At 42.0% G+C, this 19567-nt stretch overlaps 1 protein-coding gene across 4 annotated transcripts in view; it reads left to right on the top strand.

The window, feature by feature from the left end:
- ahcyl2b (adenosylhomocysteinase like 2b) overlaps nucleotides 1-19567 on the top strand; it is a 49418-nt gene that overhangs the window by 13420 nt on the left and 16431 nt on the right. Inside the window, exon 1 of one of the 4 annotated variants that reach the window (XM_085250778.1) lies at nucleotides 18745-18902. The exons of the other annotated variants lie outside the window; for them this stretch is intronic. Coding sequence (XP_085106904.1) covers nucleotides 18852-18902 — 51 coding nt within the window. The 5' untranslated portion in view covers nucleotides 18745-18851. Of the gene's footprint in view, nucleotides 1-18744; nucleotides 18903-19567 lie in introns of those variants that run through there. 4 annotated transcript variants of the gene reach the window in all.

The following is a 19567-nucleotide window of genomic DNA, read 5'->3' as shown; positions in this document are numbered from 1 at the left end:
TCAGTGTCTGTCTAGTCAAAGGACATTTCTCCCCTCTTTAGGACCTGGGGGGGGGGGGGGGGGGTGAAAGCTTGCAACAGAAAAGACACACAGTGCTTCATTGCACTGTTGGTGCGTGTAGCTTATCTACCAATGAGGCATTGTCATTAGAAACAATTGAATAAGCACTACATGTCCCTCTTAAAGATGCACCCAGACCGAAAATACCCACAGCTCCCTCTACTCTTGTACAGTTTCATCCTGGTGAAAACTTAGAATTACAGTTCAGGTCCATTCAGTTTTGTTTCTGCAGAACCAATTCACAGTATGAGTTGTCTCTGGGTGCTTTTTATTTTAATATTTCCATTTTTGAAATAAAAAGAAAAAGAGCGAGAAGTGAATTGGTCCCCTGATGGAGTCTAGACTCAAACATCTCCTTTTGCAATGGATTAAACTAACATTTCTACAAACATTTGTGTTCATATCAATTTTAATACAACTGATTAACAAATTTAAAAAAAAGGACAACAATTTGCCAAAGTACCAGGTACGTAGCTGCTAGCTGTTCATCTACATAATGCATCTTTACTTTTTTTTTTTTTGGGACACAGTATGTGCTGATGCTGCAAATAGGCTTCAGTGAAGAGCTTAAGATGGCTTTCTCTGCTGCTGACGTGGCTGCACAAAGCCTCTACCAACATATACATACTGTGTGTGTGGGCACGTGCTAGCCCATTGGTAATTGCATGTTGTCTCAGTAGCTGCCAAGTGTATGCACGGTAATGGTGGGTGCATGAGTGTGCGTATGTGTGCCTTTTTATTTACAGTCTGAGCACTTGTCTGTGTGTATAAATCAGAGGGGGCATTCTTACATCATAGGCAACCTCAGGGCAGCACACTGTGCTCTGATTCTGAAACATATCCTTATACACACCACCTCACACTAGCTTGCTTCCTTCCTTCATATTTTTTCCTCCTTATTGCTCAGAGCAGTCAGAAATCTACAATTGGGTGAAAGGAAGGTAATAAAACCACCATTTGAATGTTGCAGCAGACATTAGGACAGGGCAGCACGTTTAGTTTTCTTTTTTTTCTCCAATTTTGGTTAGCTGCAGCCACTGTTTCATGATCTTAGCCCACAGAATCAGTACCTGGTGTGATCTTCTGCTGCTTCAACATTTTACATGTTTTGCATTCAGAGATTCTCTTCTGCGTACCCTGTTTGCAACGAGTGGTTATTTGACTTACTGTTGCCTATCTGTCAGAAGTCTGGTCATTCTCAAACCTCTTACGCCGAGGCATTTTCTCACAGAGAACTGTTGCTCACTGGACAGACCATTCTCTGTAAACCCTAGAGATGTTTGTGTTGGAAAATCCCAGTAAATCAGTAGTTTCTGAAATACTCAGACCAGTCCATCTGTCACCAGCAATCATGCTATGTTCAAAGTTACTTGAGTAACCTTTCTTCTCCTTTCTGACGCTCAGTTTGAACTTCAGCAGCTCGTCCTGACTGTGTCCACATGCCTAAATACACTACTTACTGCCATGTGATTGACTGATTAGATCCGGACAGGTGCACCTGACTTTGCTTGGTGTGCTGTGCTGTTGTCAGCTAATACTAGCAAGTTTGGCTAGCTAGGTGGACCCTAGGTGTGTCACTACACTGTATGGCAGCATAACACAACGAGAAGCTGTTTGATTTCTGGCCACCTGCTAGTTGATGTGTTGCCTGGTTGGTGTGTTGCCGGGGTTGTGGGCGGGTGGGTGCATGGGGGCCCACCCCTGGAGCAGGGTGCCGCCGGTGCATCGAGCCGCCTGGGGGGCTCTTCAACTGGTGGGGGAGATTGTCACATCTTGCAGGAGCTTTCCTCTCCTCGGGAGCTCTCTCTGCAGGAGGGGGAGATACAGGAGAGGTGGAGGAAGATCTCAGCCTGGGTGTTTATTGTCTTATGTAGTCTGGAAGATGAGTGGATGGTGGGGTGGGTGCAGTTTTCTCTGTGGTGGGGTTGGGTGGACTGTCCCGGGCTCTGTGGGGCCGGGAGGCGCTGCTGCACTGGGCCCTGGTCTGGATGGGCCTGGGCCCCCTTTCCCTGGCGGGTCGCGGAGTATGGGGGTGCCTACTGGGGTCAGCGGGGGAGCTGGCCCCAGGGAGGGGTCACCTGCCCCTCCCTTCCTTCCCTCCCCATCTCCAGCTGCCTCCCTCTTCCCGCTCCACCACAACCACCCACACATGCAGGGCCTTGGAGTAGGGGTATGTCACCAGGGTGCAGAGGAGGCTACCCCCCCCCCCTTTGTCCCCTTCTGTCTGCCTCAATTTTATCCCACAACTTAGACATTCACATTACTCACACTCTCATTACACATACATATAGGGTCTTGGGGGTGGGCACGGAATCCAAAGTACCATCAGGGTGTACACCCCACCCCTGGCGTCGTTGCCCACCTCTCAAGGTTAAATACACGTAGACATTGAGGGCTAGCAGGAGGGACCATGCGCTTACCTGCTGCTCTCTGGCAGGTAGCTCCATGCCCTCCTGGGTTTTAAATGCACCTTAGAACACACATGCATCAACACTACAATGAGCGGGTGGAGGGAGGTTTGGAGTCTTCTCTCACCCCCGTTCTCTGCGACCTGCTGGAGTGGGGGGGCTAGGAGGAGGAGTTGGCCGTCCGACTGCGGTCTGGAGTGTGGGGCCTCCCTGCTGCTGCGGAGTCGGGGCGGTCTGCCTCCCCCCACCGCAGGGAAAAGGGTAATACCACCTGGGTCTGGGTGCAGTTCCCCCTCCAGGGGCAAGGGTACCTAGACCCGGTTTGTAGAGTACGCTTGGGGAGTGTGATCGTGTGTACAGCGTCTCTTTATGTCTGTCTCCACGTTGGTTGAGTGTGGAGTAAGTGCATATGAGAGCATGAGGGTGGGAATGGATGTTTGTATCTGTGTGTGCCTGTATTTCTGTGTCTATATGTCAGGTTGGGTGTCAGGCGCCACCTCTCTGGGGACATCTCAGGCCCTCCAAGGTTTGGAGGCCTATCTCCCCCTACCACCACTTCCCCTGCCGGTGGCGGACTCCCTCAGGTGTCGGTGCGTTGGTGGTTCTTTGTGTCCGGGGATGGGCGTCCAGGTACACACCGGCTCACTCCTTGGCGGCCGCTTATCGGGGCCTGGAGCCTGGGGCTCGCTCGGGCCACTTCGGAGGTGGGGTGCCCCCGGCCTCTCGGCCTGGGGCTCGGTCACTCAGGCACGGCTGGCTGCCGGCGGAGCTCACGGGCGCGTCACTGCAACTCCCCCTGGCTTCTGCTCCGCGGCTGCTGAGTGAGCCCTCATCTGGGACTCTCCTCAGCTCTTTCTGGGACAGTGGCGCGGCTGCCCCTCTGTTGGTCTTCCTTGGTCTCTTGTGTTCTGGGTGCCTCTGGATGTCTGGAGTTTTGATCTCCTCCATACCTGCTTCATGCCCTGGAGGACGGGGCTGTGGCCCCCCCACACCCTCTAGCAGATCATTACATGAAGGAACCTTTTAAAAAAACAAGCGCGTCCATGCTCACAGGTGTACACACGGGTGATCACACCCACAAACTACACCCTTTTTGGCTCCTACCTCAAAGCACACTGTGTTCTGTTGATCTTATGTGCTGCACAATAATGTTTAATATTTAGTATTTACTGTCATATTCCCATATATCATTGTGATGCTGTTTATTCTATTACTCTTGTTCTCTTCTGCTTGTTTTCTTTTTTTCTTTCTCAGCAGGTGATCCAGGTGATTGATATATGCATTTTTTATTTCTTTTATTTTTCTTTCTGCTCATTCTGTTGTTTTTTGTTTTTTGCCCTTCTCCCCCGTCCCTCTTCTCAGCTGTTTCTCTTTCCCTCTTTCTTTCTCCCCTTCTTTCCCCCAGTCAAATCTGTCCCGTATTCAGTAAGTGAAAATAAAATAAACAATAAAAGGTGAATCAAATGGACCATTACGGCAAGGCTGGGATGGTCAATTTGGTAAAGTAAATCCGTTGGGCATCTTTCTTTGCCTTTAGACAACAAAAAAGAGCCAAACGGGACAGGCAAAAAAAATAAAAAAAATAAAAATGGTTTCTCTGCCTTTTACTTGCTTGTCTGGTTTGTGTGTCTGCTTCTGCTTTGCCAGAGCTTGCAGACTACAGAGCCATTTCAGTAAAAGCCAGGCGTCTGCCAGAGTTCTGCCCCTGTTTTTGTGTCTGGCCTTTCCTGTGGCGTGAGTTCAGACACGATCTTAGCCACAGGCTTGTTTTTCAGATGGTTATTGTTTTGCTCCATGGTGCAGGTTGTTCTCTCCAACTATTGTTTTCTTTCTTTTTTTTCATTTTTTGTAGAAAAATCTATGCATGGGTAAGAAACCCTACTCTGTCGCCTTTAATTTCACTCTGACAAAGGCAGTTTCTCATTACAAAAGCAAAATGGACTCTTCCTTTCATGCCTGTTAAACATGTTGGTCAGTAACTTAACTTTTGTCTATGGAAGTGCCAGTGACATGCAACATTGCACAGTATTTAGACATCAGGCAAAGATGAGACTGATGGCACCCTTTAACGCAGATGTTACCTCCCTGAAGGCCGAGCAAAGATCGACAGACGGTCTGCTGCTTGCATGCGATCCAGCGGTAGCGCAGCCTGGGTGTATGACAGGCCGAGCTGTCTTCAACAGCCTCAATTGTCAGCCAAAATGTCAGTCAGCAGCGTTGTGCGTGCTTGAAGATCCAGCCACCTGTTAGCTCTGTCTGGTTGATAACATTGTTCACAAGGTGGATAAACTGTGATGGTTCAGTGTAGATGTTGTGAGAATAATAGAAAAAAATGGAAAAATTCTTTCATTTTTTATTTTCGTTTTTTAAAGACTTGTCCGTCAGTACAGTTTGACTATAAATCTGAGGCTGCTGTAATCCAGCCAAGCTGTGGGCTGTGTTTGATCTCACTTCAATTACAGAGGCAGGGAAATGTGTAAAGAGAGGGAGAGCGACATAAGAAGAAAAATATATTTTTAAAATATTGTCGACACCTCTCTGTCTGCTGCAGTCTATTATAGGTTTTCTTCTACACAAACACAATAGTAATCCAAGAATAGCAAGTAAAACCACTGAGAAGCATGTCCACAGCTCTTACATGTGGCATCCAAGAGCAGCTTACAAAACAAGCACATAATAAACTGTGGTCGGCTCCACTCTGAATCAAGATTGTTTACGGAGGAAGAGTTGTAACAAGAATGGAGTAAAAAGAGAGAATCATTTATGGTCTCTTTTTAGTTGCTTCCTTTAGGACTGCATGTCCTCTACGGAGTGCTGCAAAGCAAGACATCCGTTGCTTTGTCTAGTACACTTCATAAAAGCCTGAAGGACTTCCTCTGCTTTAAGAACCAAGGCCAAAACACACTGTTAACAAGATGTTGTAACAATACGTGTTTCCACCAAGGTGTCTTGACGGCTCTTTGGCTTCTTTATAGTGACACACTGCTAATATCAAGAGGCCATAAAAGCTCCCGTTTCAACAATGGTGAAGTATTGAACAGTTATCGAAAACGTTAACCTTGCTGGCACACATATTAATGTTAGCCACCTAACTCCTAGCAATTACCATTAATTGTGAGTCACAAGCTAGTGTACTCCTGGTGCCAGGTGTTGTGCCAAAAAGTGATTTCCAGTGCTTGCGAAAAACTGTTGTAAATTACTTGTTGGCCTGTAATCTGTCAAATACATGTCAAACAAATCTCTCATGAATGATTAGATGCCATTATGAGCCAGAACATAGATACCTTTCACAATATTAAAGCTGTAATCAGTTCTTAGCAAAGTGACATTAATCACGTAAACATTATCATTGACATTAAAAATGTCTTTTTCAGAGGCGTTCTGGCCAAGAGGAGAGCAGCAATTTGAATGAATATAACAAAACGGTTCTATAAAGATATTTTAAGTGGCCATAAAGGACCCAATTGATTATAATGTAGATCACAATGGTAGGGACAACAAGTCAGAGCCATAGAGATACTTGAAGAACAGGTCATTTCTTCATTTTATGTATAATGCCTTAATAAGTCATGCTAAGTAGAGCCTATTTTGCAATGTGAGCAAATGTATTAGATAATAAAAAAATTTAAAAAAAACCAGAAACATTGGGAATCACTTTGTGGCAGATTATTACTTTTTGGCACATCACCGGTCCCAAGCATGGATAATTGGCATGTTTGCATCAGGAAGCGCATCTGGCATAAGATCTGTGTCAAATGAAACCTATGGATCCATCCACTGTTGCAACCTCTGTGGAAATAAGGGAGCAGTCAGAAGAACCTTCATCTAATATCCACATAAGCTTTTTGATTTTAACTTGTTGTCTAATAAGTTAACATTCATGTAGTACTGTGTTTGATATTCTAGTGTCCAGCCTTGTTGGATTATTACCTGTGTTAAGTGACTAAGAGATGGATGCCCAAGCTTGTGGCATTCAAAAACTACATTTCCCCAAAGGACCATTTACACACATAATAATTACCAATAAATGTTTTTGACCACATTGCATGAGTTGTTGCAGATGCAGATCAATTTTACAAGATATTTCTTTTTGTAATATATAGGGAGCATTTGGGTTAATTTTAATATTAGATTATATTGTATGCATGAGCATTTTGCTTTTACAACCTTTGGCACATGGGTAGGGTTCCTACTGTTTTTAACTCTGAGTTAAAGTCTCTACTTTTAACTAAATGACTCCCAGATTGGGGACAGTCTGACAGAAGCACTTTTAGGATTTGGTTTTGAGGACATTACCAGATATTTGTGTGGTGCGTTAAGCTGTTAACAGGACATGTTCCTTGTTTTCTTTCCTTTTTTTTTTTTAAATGTCACCACTCAGTTTTCCAGACCTTATGGCAGACATTTGAACAAAGCTATTAAAAGCTCTCTGGCACTTTGATTTAAGAGAAGTGATCCTTGCTCTTAGTCTGATCTGATCCGCTTGTTTTCTCCTTTGAACTTTGTTCAGTCATCATCACCTATAATTATGTTATTATGACATAAAAACCTGATAGCCAGTCCAGCACCATGGAACAACGATCACAAAGCTTTGGTACCTGGTAAGGTGTTGAAAAAAACATTTGCAGTGAGGGGGAAGGGTGTCTTTCCTAACTAGCTTATGCTCTGGAAGAGCTTAAATGAGCATGCTATCTTGTGTAGATTGCATCATTAAAAGACACCATAAGCAAGAATTTTATTCCTAAAGTCACTGACGTAATGCTTCGTGCTCATGTTTCCCTTCCTCCGTCCTGCCCAGGCTGCTGTTTTATTGTAATGTTTTTGCTTAAAACTTGTGTTTGGCTAAGACAAGTCTGCTATTTATATACCTCTCAAAAACTATAATTAGCAAACTGTTCATTTTCTTCTGTTTTATGGTGGTAAAATATAACTTGCTATAATATCAGGATATGACTTCTGTAAAAATATCAGCACAGAAATACATTTGAAGCAATTGAGATTTCCCCCAGAGAAGAGCAGCAGCAAAGGAGGTATAAACAGCAAGTTTCCTACTGGCCTTATGGAGAATACTTCCTTCCCTCTTCTCCTCTTGGGTTTCCTCTCAAAGGACTGTGCATCAGGCTTCTACAGGCCTAGCTTAGGTTACCTCAACTGTTTACCTTCCTTCTTTTACATAGACACTAGGGGTAGGTAATATGTCAGTCACTGTCACTTCAATCATCAGTGATTGCTAATATATCAGTGGAGGAGCTAAGTGTGTCCTGGCTTATGGTTGCTTGTGCTGGCAAGCTGTGGGTACTAAAAGAAGGATGAAGGGTGCTTTAGAGCCTCTAAATAAACAAACAGGTGGCGATAGCATATGCTGGTAAATGTTCATAGGAGAACCCATCAACCATACTAAAACAGTCTAGCAATTATACTGTTTTACTGTTGCTATAATTGTAATATATACACACGTCCCTCAGTCTTGTCCCTTCATTCTGAGGCTCAGTCTGTGTGTGACTTTTTATGGTGTAATAAAAGTACTTAAAAGTCTGTTCATACTTGAAACCCTTAAATTCACCTCTTGAATATTTATCAAATGTGGATCCCCATAATTATAACGGCACCCTAACATATTAACTCTACAAGTCTCCTCATGATCCTGCTGGAAGTTTCTAAATAAATGTCCATTTTCTTCCCCTCATCCGAAGTTGGCTTGCTTTGGTAGCAGGCTGAGGAGGGTTTTCCAGGCACCCTTTTTCCTAGCAGTATAGCAGGTTCATCCTAGGGGATTGTGGGACACTCCCAGACCAAATGAGCAATATAGTCCTGCGTCTATCCTGCTGTCTCCTCTCAGCCGGGCGAGTGCAGACCTCAGGGAGAATTTTGACCTCCAGATCAGCTCTCTGTTCACCACAGCAATCTGGTACAGTGCCCGCATTACTGCTGATATTGCAGCAATACACACTTCCACCTGTCGCTCCACCTTCCCATCACTCATTAACAAGATCCCAGGATACTTAAAACTTGCTTGGGTTATCCATCCTTCCAAAAAGCTTGCAATGTGCACACTGGGTGTTTTTACTTGTTTACCAGTATAGCTGTATTTGAAAACCTGCATAAAATTATAACTGTTATACTGTTAAATACTCATCGGAGCTGTTGGGTGAGTTTTATCCATTTTGGGGATGCGCACAATCCAACAGTGTCATTCAGATGACCACACATGGGGTCTCAGTATCTCTGACACAAACATTCACTGTTTGCTCCATGAGAACAATGGCTCTTTGGTTTTAGGTGGAGGAGCATTAAATGATATGGCCCATGATCATCTACATAAGTGCTTTGGGGCCCAGAAACATCAGACAAAGGTTTTAAGCTGGTTTGTGATTATTTGGTCAGCATCATGTATTTTTAGAGTGGTAATTATAGATGGTTGGCAGTTTGAACAGCTGCAGTGAGGCGATAAAAATTGACAGGTTATGTGGGAGTGAGTGAATAAGACTTCAATTATGAGAGACAGGGCTCAAGTCTTCTTTTGCCTCAATCCTTTATATACCCACTCCTCTTCCTCACTCAGCCCCTGTCTCTTTCTGTTCCTGATGTGGCTAAAACTTTTATAGATGATGACACGTGCAGTTCGAAGGCAAGATTTGACACCAGATTGGAGAACGGACTGACAAGTGTCCACACAGATGCAAAGCAAAAAATAAATAAGTGTAAAAAACAGACCAGCTCAAGGTGATTGCAAATTGTGCCACTGTAAGAAAGAAAAAAAAAAAAAGGCACAATAAAAAGAACTTTTGCAGCACCGATCCTGGCAAATGGAGCCAACGTGAGCTGGCCAATTTTCCCTGTCATCATCATTAAATTTCAATTTTCTTTCTAGTACATTACCTTCTCATCAGTGTTTGTTAGCATGCTCCTCTCTGTCTGTCTCCTTCTGTCTTTCACTTACGATTACTCATTTTGGAACACATGCCAATCTGTGTAGAAGCCTCACACCGTGAGACGAGAGGCTCCGTATCTGTTTATTATTCACGTCAGTTAGCACCTGAAGCAGGTCGAATGGGAAATGAACATCCACCACCGTATGCTGATGAGATCTGGATAGGCTGACAATTTTATCTCATGTGTGTGCCAATGAGGCAATCTTGTGGGCCGTGTAATAGAGGTGCCATAAGGTTTGAATCCCTTCCAAGCAAGTTAGCAATTGAACGTGAGATGGTTACTTTCTAATGAAAGTCCACAGTTCAACTCAGTAGGTTCAGTGCGGTCGTTGCTGCAGGGGTCGCCGCTGCAGGGGTCACCGCTCCAGCCCATTACCCCGTCGTGTGACCGAGATCAATGGTTCGGAAAAACACAGATTTGATCTCTTCTGGTGTGAAGCCACCTTTGAAAAAACAAAAAAATTAAAACAAAACTCAAGCTGCCAAACCATACACACGGCTCATCGAAAGAGCTGCTTGCTTTGCTCTCGTTTCTAGCCAAACATCTGATTTACGGGAACTCGAATGTTTTTAGAAGAAATTTGCATGCAGAGCCTTCAGAAACACAGCTGTGAAGACATCACTGTATGTTTTGCATTGTGTAGCATAGCATGCCAGCTTGTGTCCCTACAGTCACAGCTGAGTACACACACAGCCTTTATTTGTGAAATATTTTTCCTTGTTGGAAAAACTACAACCCCCCCTACAACCCTCTCAGTATTTCCTACAGAGCGATGTTTTAAAACTGCACTTTTTTGCTCGAACAGCCACCCAAACTGCAAGTTGAATATGTAAAAGAATTGATTAGCAAAGTAATTGTTTGCATTTTAATCACTTTTTGAATATGTTTTGTTGCTAGTGGACATTCAGGGCTTCAGTTGCCCGACTGTAAAATGTCAATCATTAGTATCTTGCACTGTCATTGGTAGTCACTTCAATAATTTGCCCTGAAGTTTATCTTAAAACGTGTCCATTTCACCTGAGTGCACACAACAGTCTCTGTCTGAAGTCTCAGTTGAATTTGATTAATTACCACTAGAATTTTACCCTTCATGCAGGATTTTTCAGACAAAGAATACATTTTATTGATTTATTTTTTATGACCCTACAAAGTTTTCATCCTGAGACAGAAAAATCAGCAGCATCGAAGTACTTAATTTTTTATTCCATATTGATTTTCCATATTGATACTAAAGTTTGAATCTCAGTGACATCAATGTCATGTTTTCTGAAAATCATGTGAATTAGGGCTGCCACAAACGATTATTTTGATAGTCGACTAGTCACCGATTATTTATGCGATTAGTCGACTAATCAGATCATCATCCACTGGACGTAAAACTACAGCTTATTGCACCAGCAGCATCTGCTCTTCTATAACTATCATTAGCTTACAGCTTTAAGCTTTTAAGGTGCTAACTAAAAATAAAGACAAGATGATAGTTTATTCAATTTTAATGAAATTTGCAGATTGTTTCGGTAAAGTTGAATAAACTCCTTGCTATCTAAAATATAACAGGACACCGGAGTATATTCTCCAGCATCTCACACTTCTGATAATCAGCTGTCTGCTTGACCTTTATTCAGCTGTGTAAAAACTATAACTTTAATCTCAGCCAAACCGATTTACTCAGGAACAAATAAAATACTAAAAAAAAAAAAAAAAAAAAAAAAAAGCCAAACAACAACATTTTTAATTTATCTAAGTGACTCATATATATTTAACCTGAGTCGCGAAAGACGGGTGGGTTTGAAAACAATTTGCCGGGAGTCCGGTGTTCTCACGGCGCTAGTGACCTAGCCCCCGGATAGCTATCGAGCTAGTGGGTAACAGACGTCTCCGAAAACGTCGGAGCGCTTTTGAAAATATGTGGTGTCCTGATAAACTGAGCCGATATTTGAGGTTTACACAGCTACATTCTCGCCTGAAAATATGTTAAACGTTTATTTTGTGACCCAGAAAGAATAATAAGAGTAATATTAAAACTAACTAGCTACCGCCATTGTTGGAAACTAAGCTGGGCCGCGCTATGAATTCTGGGACACAGCTGCTTCTTCTTCGGGGTTTAACGGCAGCTGGCATCCTTGTACATGCAGTGCTGCCATCTTCTGTTTCAGTCCGTTATTACACTCTTAAATCCTGCTATTATTCCTGCGTCTTTTGCGATCTTACAAAGCTTCAAACGACACGTCGACTATTAAATCAGTCGTCGACGATTTTGATAGTCGACGTAATCGTGACTAGTCGACAAATCGTGGCAGCCCTAATGTGAATGTGGTAACTTGAGAAAGATATGACCTAGGATTTTCTAATCTAATTGACATAGGTGCTTCTCCTAAAAGGCTGAGGGATAGCGCTGAGGGCCATCAGTATTTTGAAACCAATTTTGTTAATCTGGCTTTCATTTATGAAGCATAAAGATATTTTGGTTTATGAAATGGTCAACAAAGACTTACTGCCTTTTAGAATGTTAAACCATCACATCTGATTTTTGTGTTGCCCTGAAAAGGCATTTCAAAGCTGGGAAAATTCCTGATGAACCTGAAGTACCTCAGGTTCTTTCAGCCAAAGGGAACATTTTGTACTCCCACACACGCACACAGAAAGGCATATTGGGCAGGACTCTTTGGCTCCCCACAGTTATCAGGTGTTGTGGGGATGCCGAATAAGCCCTCCCTCCCTTCCTGTTGGCTTGTCAATCAGTGGCAAAGGCCAGCACTGAAGACACCAGGCTTAAAGTCTGCACGGTCATTGTCCCGTCACCTCACTGCTGGTTTAAAGTCCTTGTTCGAGGCATACGTGTTATGATGTGTGACTAAACATCAAATTAATCTTTAAAGCTTTCGTCTAGAATTCCTTGAAATACTCAGAAATGGCTAAACATTAATTTTAGAAGATGAAATGTTTTCCTTGGTGGAGTGATGCCAAAGGCAGAGTGCAGAGCTTGGCATTTTGCACTTGCTCTGTGCTTTGTTCTGAGCAGAAATGTATTACAAAAATATTAAGTGACCAACGTCATTACAAGCCACTTAGCAGTTAGAGCCAAGCTTTTAGCTTTGGTTTGTGCTTGGTCTCTTTATTGGCTTATTTATGTGTTTTTTATTCAAGATTGCAGGGTGCCATTTTTTTTAAGGTAGTTAGCTGGTGTCTCATCTTTTGCAGCTTTCATACCAAAAAACAACCAAACTGGTTAAAAGAGGGAGGCATTTTTTTCCTCCTGCTGCTGGAGCTGAAAAGCCTGCTGTACTCAAGACTTCAGTGAGCATGGGTGTATTTTCTTTCCCTCAAACAAAAAACCACCAGCTGTTCTGACCTTCTGTGCTAGTCAGAAGAAAGCTTGCTTAAAAGTGAGTGTGGTCTTAGAGAGGAAGAGAGTAGGATAGGGCATAAATGTTTTTTGTTTTTTTGAGAGCGGGTGAACTAAAAAAATTCTTCAAGGCCCCAAAAGATAAATGATGATCATTTTTAACTGTGAATCATGCCACGTTATTCTACTAGAATCAGAGAATAACAATATGGTGTGTGAAGTGAATATTATATGTTCTTTTAAAGATAAAGCCTTGTCCAAATGAATTATAATAAGGAGTAACTTCTTCCTGTTTCTCCCTTTTTATAAAGGCATGATTTTTTTTTTTTACCTGAGGTGCTTCAGTAACATTTCATTCAACTCTTTAAGCAAAATATTAAAAATAGCAACATCACAGGTTAACAGGTGATGTCAGGCAGGAGTTTCCATGGACTGTTATTTTTGCAGACTATACTTATGGACGATCGTGGCTCAAGAGTTGGGAGTTCGTCTTGTAATCGGAAGGTTGCCGGTTCGAGCCCCGGCTTGGACAGTCTCGGTCGTTGTGTCCTTGGGCAAGACACTTCACCCGTTGCCTACTGGTGGTGGTCAGAGGGCCCGGTGGCGCCAGTGTCCGGCAGCCTCGCCTCTGTCAGTGCGCCCCAGGGTGGCTGTGGCTACAATGTAGCTTGCCATCACCAGTGTGTGAATGTGTGTGTGAATGGGTGGATGACTGGATATGTAAAGCGCTTTGGGGTCCTTAGGGACTAGTAAAGCGCTATATAAATACAGGCCATTTACCATTTACCATACTGTTATCTGTAGAGGAGGGAACAGGTGGAGATATGCTCTGGAGAAAAGAGGATTGACGGTGGATGACTTTGGCTGGTCAACCATCCAAAGCTACAGATGAGCACAAGAGAGGTGAAGAAGAGAGTGCAGGCAGGTGGAGGGGTTGGAGAAGAGCGTTGGCGTTAATCGTAACAAATGGTACCAAGGTTAAAGGGCATGTTTAAGAGATGGCAGTGAAACCTGCTATGATGGTGGTTTATGATGTATGGATATGATGGATGTGGCAGGGTATCCTCCCAAGGTTTTGTTCAGAATGACTAGGATGGAAAGGATTAGAAATGAGTACATCAGAGGGAAAGCTCAGGTTGAGTGGTTTAGACGCAAATAGAGGCAAAGCTGAGTTTGGAAATGTGCAGAGCAGATAGCAGACATCTGGGTGGAAAAGATGAAGCTATGAGGTAGGAGGGAAGGTGAAGGGGGTTGGCGTGACAAGAGGATGCTAGGGATAGGTTGAAATGGAGGCAGATGATTACCTGTAGTGACCCCTAAAGTGAGCAGCAGAAAGAAGGTAAAGATGTCAGCGTATAGCTGTACCTTAAAGAGCTGTAAATCCTCTTATTGACATTCACAAGCCAAAGCAGGTATAAGGCAAGTGCACTGTTGTATTGATATGTTGTATATCTTCAAAGTGTATTTGTATACAAAAACATGACAAACATGTTTTTTTTTTTTTGTTTTTTTACAGTGTATTCATAAGTGCTAAATATTGCTATCTTCACCTCTGTGATTAATAACAGAGCATGTTTGTTAAGTCACTTGTCACTTCAAATTTCTGTTGATAGTCTAGCAGGATGAGATGAATCCACGGTGTTTGTGGGGAAATCAAAACAGTACCATATCTCGTCAGATCTGATGCTGCATCTGTGTCTGTTTTCATTTTCTCTCTCCCAGAGGGGTCTCTGTTTTTTCACAACGCCAGCCTAGATGTTCTTTGCGCTGTACCACAGTTCCCTTGGCACTCAGCTAGCTTGTTGACTGTGTTCAACGGGAGATTCCCCCCACCCAGTTCTAAAACATGTCGTCTTACCACAAATTTAAAACAAATCTGTCATTTCCAGAGGGCTGCAGAGCCCAGCTGAATGTGCCAGGAGCCAGGATTTAGATGTTGTGATATTTATGGTTTCATTGTGGGTATCGCCATATGAATTACATAAACAGATGGGGCATAAAGCCTGCGTGTTTGATCTCTGATGTTAGATGACAGATGTATTCCAGCATGGATGCTTCGCAGCACTTTAGGGCTTCCATTTAGAGTTAAGGGGTTATAGATTATTAGGAGTTAAGCTTAGGCCTCCACCCCAACCCCACGACTGGAAAGATTATATTTGTCCTCCAGCGAGCACAAACATATAAAACGATGCTGCATCTGTGTCTGTCCAATTCAGCATAAGAGCTCAATAGCATCTTATACTGAATTGGAATAGCCCATTCAAAGACACTTGTAACAAAGGAGCACATGGCTTTAAATAGAGCTCTTTTCATCTCTTTTCCTCATTGTGCACATGCGTCTATATAAGCGACTGCTAGAAAACAAGTGCATACCAAGTGCTCCTCATCCCCTTTCTTCTGTGGTTGTATTGGTGGCTCATGGTCACTGCCGGATACACGATTGTGTCCCATGTGAGCAAGTGCTGAATATTGAACATGTATTATTCATAAATCATTAGCTACCCAATCAATCTGTTATGTAAAAGAGTTCCTGAGGGGTGTGAAAGCTGGATAGAAAGTGGAAGATTAGGAATGTCATGGAGGGGAAAGCCAAGAGATGAACATTGTTGCTTAAGGCAGATTAGTCTGAAATATTTTTATTACCTGCATACAACCCACATCACAACACGAACTCCACGTTTATGGCTCTTCCAGTGTCGCAACCTGCAAACATGCTGGAGTTCTGCAGCAGTGCCGGTGCTGTCTGAAAGGAAACCTAGTATAAAAAAAGTGAGTGATTCTTATAGAGCCAGGTGATAAAACGATAAAAATAATTATCGTGCAAAAACTTTCCAAGATGGCATTACTAAACAAGGTCAATATAAACTGCATGGAGCTTATCCAAATCCTTTTTTTTTTTTTTTTTTACTGACAACACTGAAGGCCAATGACAGTAAGAATAGTCAGCACATGTGCTAACGTTTGGGCTGCTACACACTACAGTATATTAGGAATTCGAGTGAGATAAAAGAGAAAATGAGAACAAAGACTGTTATTGAAAAATCAAACGACTTTGTTACCAAATATGACACTGCAGTGGATACAACCTGATACTCAAAGGATTAGGACACTATTGAGGAATTAATGTGGCGATATTTTGGCTATTTAAAGTCTGACAAAGAAGCAGAGCAGTATACACTGTAAACTGTGTTGAAAACATGTTTCCACAATGGCGGCTTACACACATTACAAGACACGATGTCGGTAAACATGGTCCAAAATGTCATATTTTAAGCAGCTGAGTGCAAAGCACACACCTGGCCCATTTATGAGCCTCACTACCCAGTACTGCACTTCATGTGGCCAACAATTTGAAAGAGTTTGTCTATATACTACAACAGTATTTATTTAAAATACAGTTACAGTGTTGCAGTACATTTATCATGTTCAGCTTATGACAAACTCATGAAGTTCATTTTGGTTTAAATATATATATCGTGATTATATATCAATATTGACTGATGTGAGGAGGGAAAATCACCAAGATTTTTTTTCTCCATTTTTACCCAGTCTTGGATCATTATATGAGAGACTATTACAGACATATATATTGTAAATAATCAGAGGATACTGAATTACACAGTGGCCTTTCTTCTCCAGGTATTTGACAAATTGAATGACATTGACACACAAAAGCTGTTTGCCTCTGAAAATAGCTTTTTATATGTTGGGACTTGTACAGCCATTCCTGAGTGGCTAATATATGAGCACAGGAGGAGCATGCTGCTGACTCCATTCGCTGTTTTCACTGCCTTCAGCTACAAGTGTCTTTTGGGTTCTTTGATCTCAAATCACTGTGGGCCTTCACCTCAACCATCCCCAATTTTGCCTAAAAATATTATGTTCCCATTTTTGGACTTCTATATAATGATTTTTTTATTTCAAATACTTTTCGAAATACTTTTGTCAAACCACTTGCAGCAATTTTCTTGTTGTTTTTGTTTGAACATGAATATCTCAAAAACTAAAGATACAAACCTGAAATTTTCAGTGCCCTTTCTTACCATCAAAATGAATCAATAGCTGTGAAATTGGGATAGACGGATCAAAAAACGTCTCAGTATTGAGGACTAAAAAAAAACAAAAAACTTAAGCAGTCTTATAAAGCCCCGTATTTGACCGCAGACTCATTAGAATTAAACATTAAAAAGATGTCAAAACACAATTGGTGACAATTTCTGAATAGTATATAGTTGAATTTCACAATAATGCAAAACAAAACATGCTGAATACATTTTTACATGAAATTCTTAGTCAAAAAAAGAAGAAAATGCTATTTTCTTCATTACACTTGTTCAAGCTGTGGACCATAAAATGTTTATGCAAATCAGAGATGGTCAAACTGAAAATAGTTTATTATTTGAGATTGAAGGACCATCTTAGAATCTGTCAGGTTACTGTAAAGTCATCTCTAATCTAACCAGTATGTGATCACTCATAACAACAGCCCTTCATTCAGACTTGCCACTCGTGGTGAGCAGTAAGCTGCAGGAACACCTAACCAGAATTTGGCTGACGGGTTATTGTACGCGGATGAGCACCAGCTCATTCATTACTTTGAGTTTATTTGCAGACTTTTATTGCCACAAGCTGAAATACAGATTTAAACCTTTTCTCCCAGATGAGGTGTTTAGCACTGCAAGCAGAATTGGTCTATAAATGGCGCTGTGTCATTCACATATAAGCCACTTTGAATTTTATGATCCTGCCCCTCGCACCCAGTGTCTGAGTGAGAGAGCTGATTTCTGATTGAGACTCGAGCTCAGAGACATATGTTATAACTTGACTATTTACACTTGTAATTTGTGCATGGCTGTCTGTTAATGCATGCACTGGATTAATAGACTTGAGCTATGGTAGAAGTGGTGCATAAATATTACTGGATTCACACTGATAAGATTGCAGGTGTGCCAGCGATGGAAAAGTGACAGATTTCACTGATTCACATTCATATAGTATGCGTTTAATGGAAAGGAGTTTTAATAGCTTTTAGACAATGCTTACCCCATACCTTAGTAATAAAAACCCTGTTAATTCTGTGCTTTTCAAAGATTAGCTAGGGAATAGAAATCAGAACTGAATGGGTTACGTTTGGGTTGTTCTTCTCATGCTGTTTGCTTGTTCTCATTTTACACAGGAATAAGTGAACCACTGTGCCATTCTCTCTGGCAGTAGCCCCTGTTTCCTTTGTGCCCTGTGGTAATCTTGTCCCAAAAAACATCCAATAAGCCCTCTATCCCCAGCTCCTAAAATGACCTGCAATCCTTCAGTGCAACTCTGAGCTCTTAAAGCCCCTCATTTAATCTCCCATCCAATAAACTTTCGAGACCAGCATACCCATTACAGGTTGCATGAGGTCAGCGATGTTTGCACCAATGGCTGCCCTTGTAAATAACATAAAGCAGCAGTTCTGACTTGTTCTGCTTGTGTTGTTTTGGAATCTTCTATGTTCCAAAGAACAACAGTTTAATCCTCATATTTTTATTTATTTATCTTCTTGTATGATGGCCATTTTTAATCACAGTGCTGATAAGAGTGGAGCTCAAAGGATCAATCGAAATTACTTCCTTTCAAGATTAACTGTAATCACTGTAGTTTTTAACCTAACCTCTTCTTCTGTATGCTAATGAGCATTTCTATTCATTAAGAGAGTTTATAAGGATGTATAGATGGCTCATTCCAGTCCTTTTCTATCACTGCTTCCTTTCTTAATGCTCTTAGTTTGTTGGCTACATGTCTTGGGTCAGCAAGGGCAAAGCTTAGTTTTGATGGCAGCGATTCAGCCTGCGCTTGAACAATTGACAATTAAACAAGAATACTGAGGTAGGAGAGAGGGAAGGGGAAAAAATGAAAGGAAGGGAAAACAATTCATTGCATTGTGTTGTTGGCACATGGGCGGAGCAGTTTGGGCTGGTTTACAGAAAAGGAAAGGCTAAAAAGAGGCAGAGGGCAAGAGGTGCAGCCACTGAAATGATCATTGAAAGATGATGTCCCGTCAATGCACAAGGCCCTGAATCAAACACGCACTGTACTTGGCAGTTCGTCCCACACACACACACGTGGCAATGTTGAAGAAGGAAAAGAGTGGGGAGAGCAGTGAGCGCTGTGTGAAAAAGGTAAGGAGAATGGATGAGAAGTGGATTAGTCTGATTTATGACGTGTTATTTATTGAGATTAAAATGATATTGAGAGTATCGGTGCTTGGGTGGAATTGAAATGGAAGGAGAAATGCTCAGCTAATCAGCTAGCATCCTAACCAGATAATTTGTGATGAGTTTTAACTATTTAACTTGCCCAGCTGCATGTGCAGTTTGGCTTTCTGAGAGCTTTAATGCTGCATTGCTTTCCTTTCCATGCCTGTTTATTAAGGTGCACATTTTCCAGGCTGAATCACCAGGGTTTGGGCTCTACTTAAGAAATGCCTCAGAGATCACAAAGCAAAAAATGGGGGAAATGTGTATATTGCTGATGATTTCAGATCGTAGAGGTGACTTTTGAGTGAACAGCAGCTCTCGCTCATGAAATTTACCGAATGTCTCCACACATTATGAGAATAAATAAGTCAATACATACAAAGCCTCCTGGTATTTTACTTGTACATATGCGCGCGCGCGCGCGCACACACACACACACACACACACACACACACACACACTCAAGAACCTGAAAATTTTCAAGGACATCTTTTTGTGAGGATGAAAATTATTTAAAAATGAGTACATGCTCAAAGAACTGATGCTCTTTCAGCTGCTTTTTTTTTTTTTTTTTTTTTTTTTTGCCT

This window comes from Mchenga conophoros, linkage group LG17, assembly GCF_057382185.1.
Source record: "Mchenga conophoros isolate Kocher_MC1m ecotype Shallow Benthic linkage group LG17, M_conophoros_male_GT1.1, whole genome shotgun sequence".
In the NCBI taxonomy this organism is placed as follows: Eukaryota; Metazoa; Chordata; class Actinopteri; order Cichliformes; family Cichlidae; genus Mchenga; species Mchenga conophoros.
Note: the sequence above shows the minus strand (reverse complement) of the source record. Positions and strands in the feature narration are given on the sequence as shown.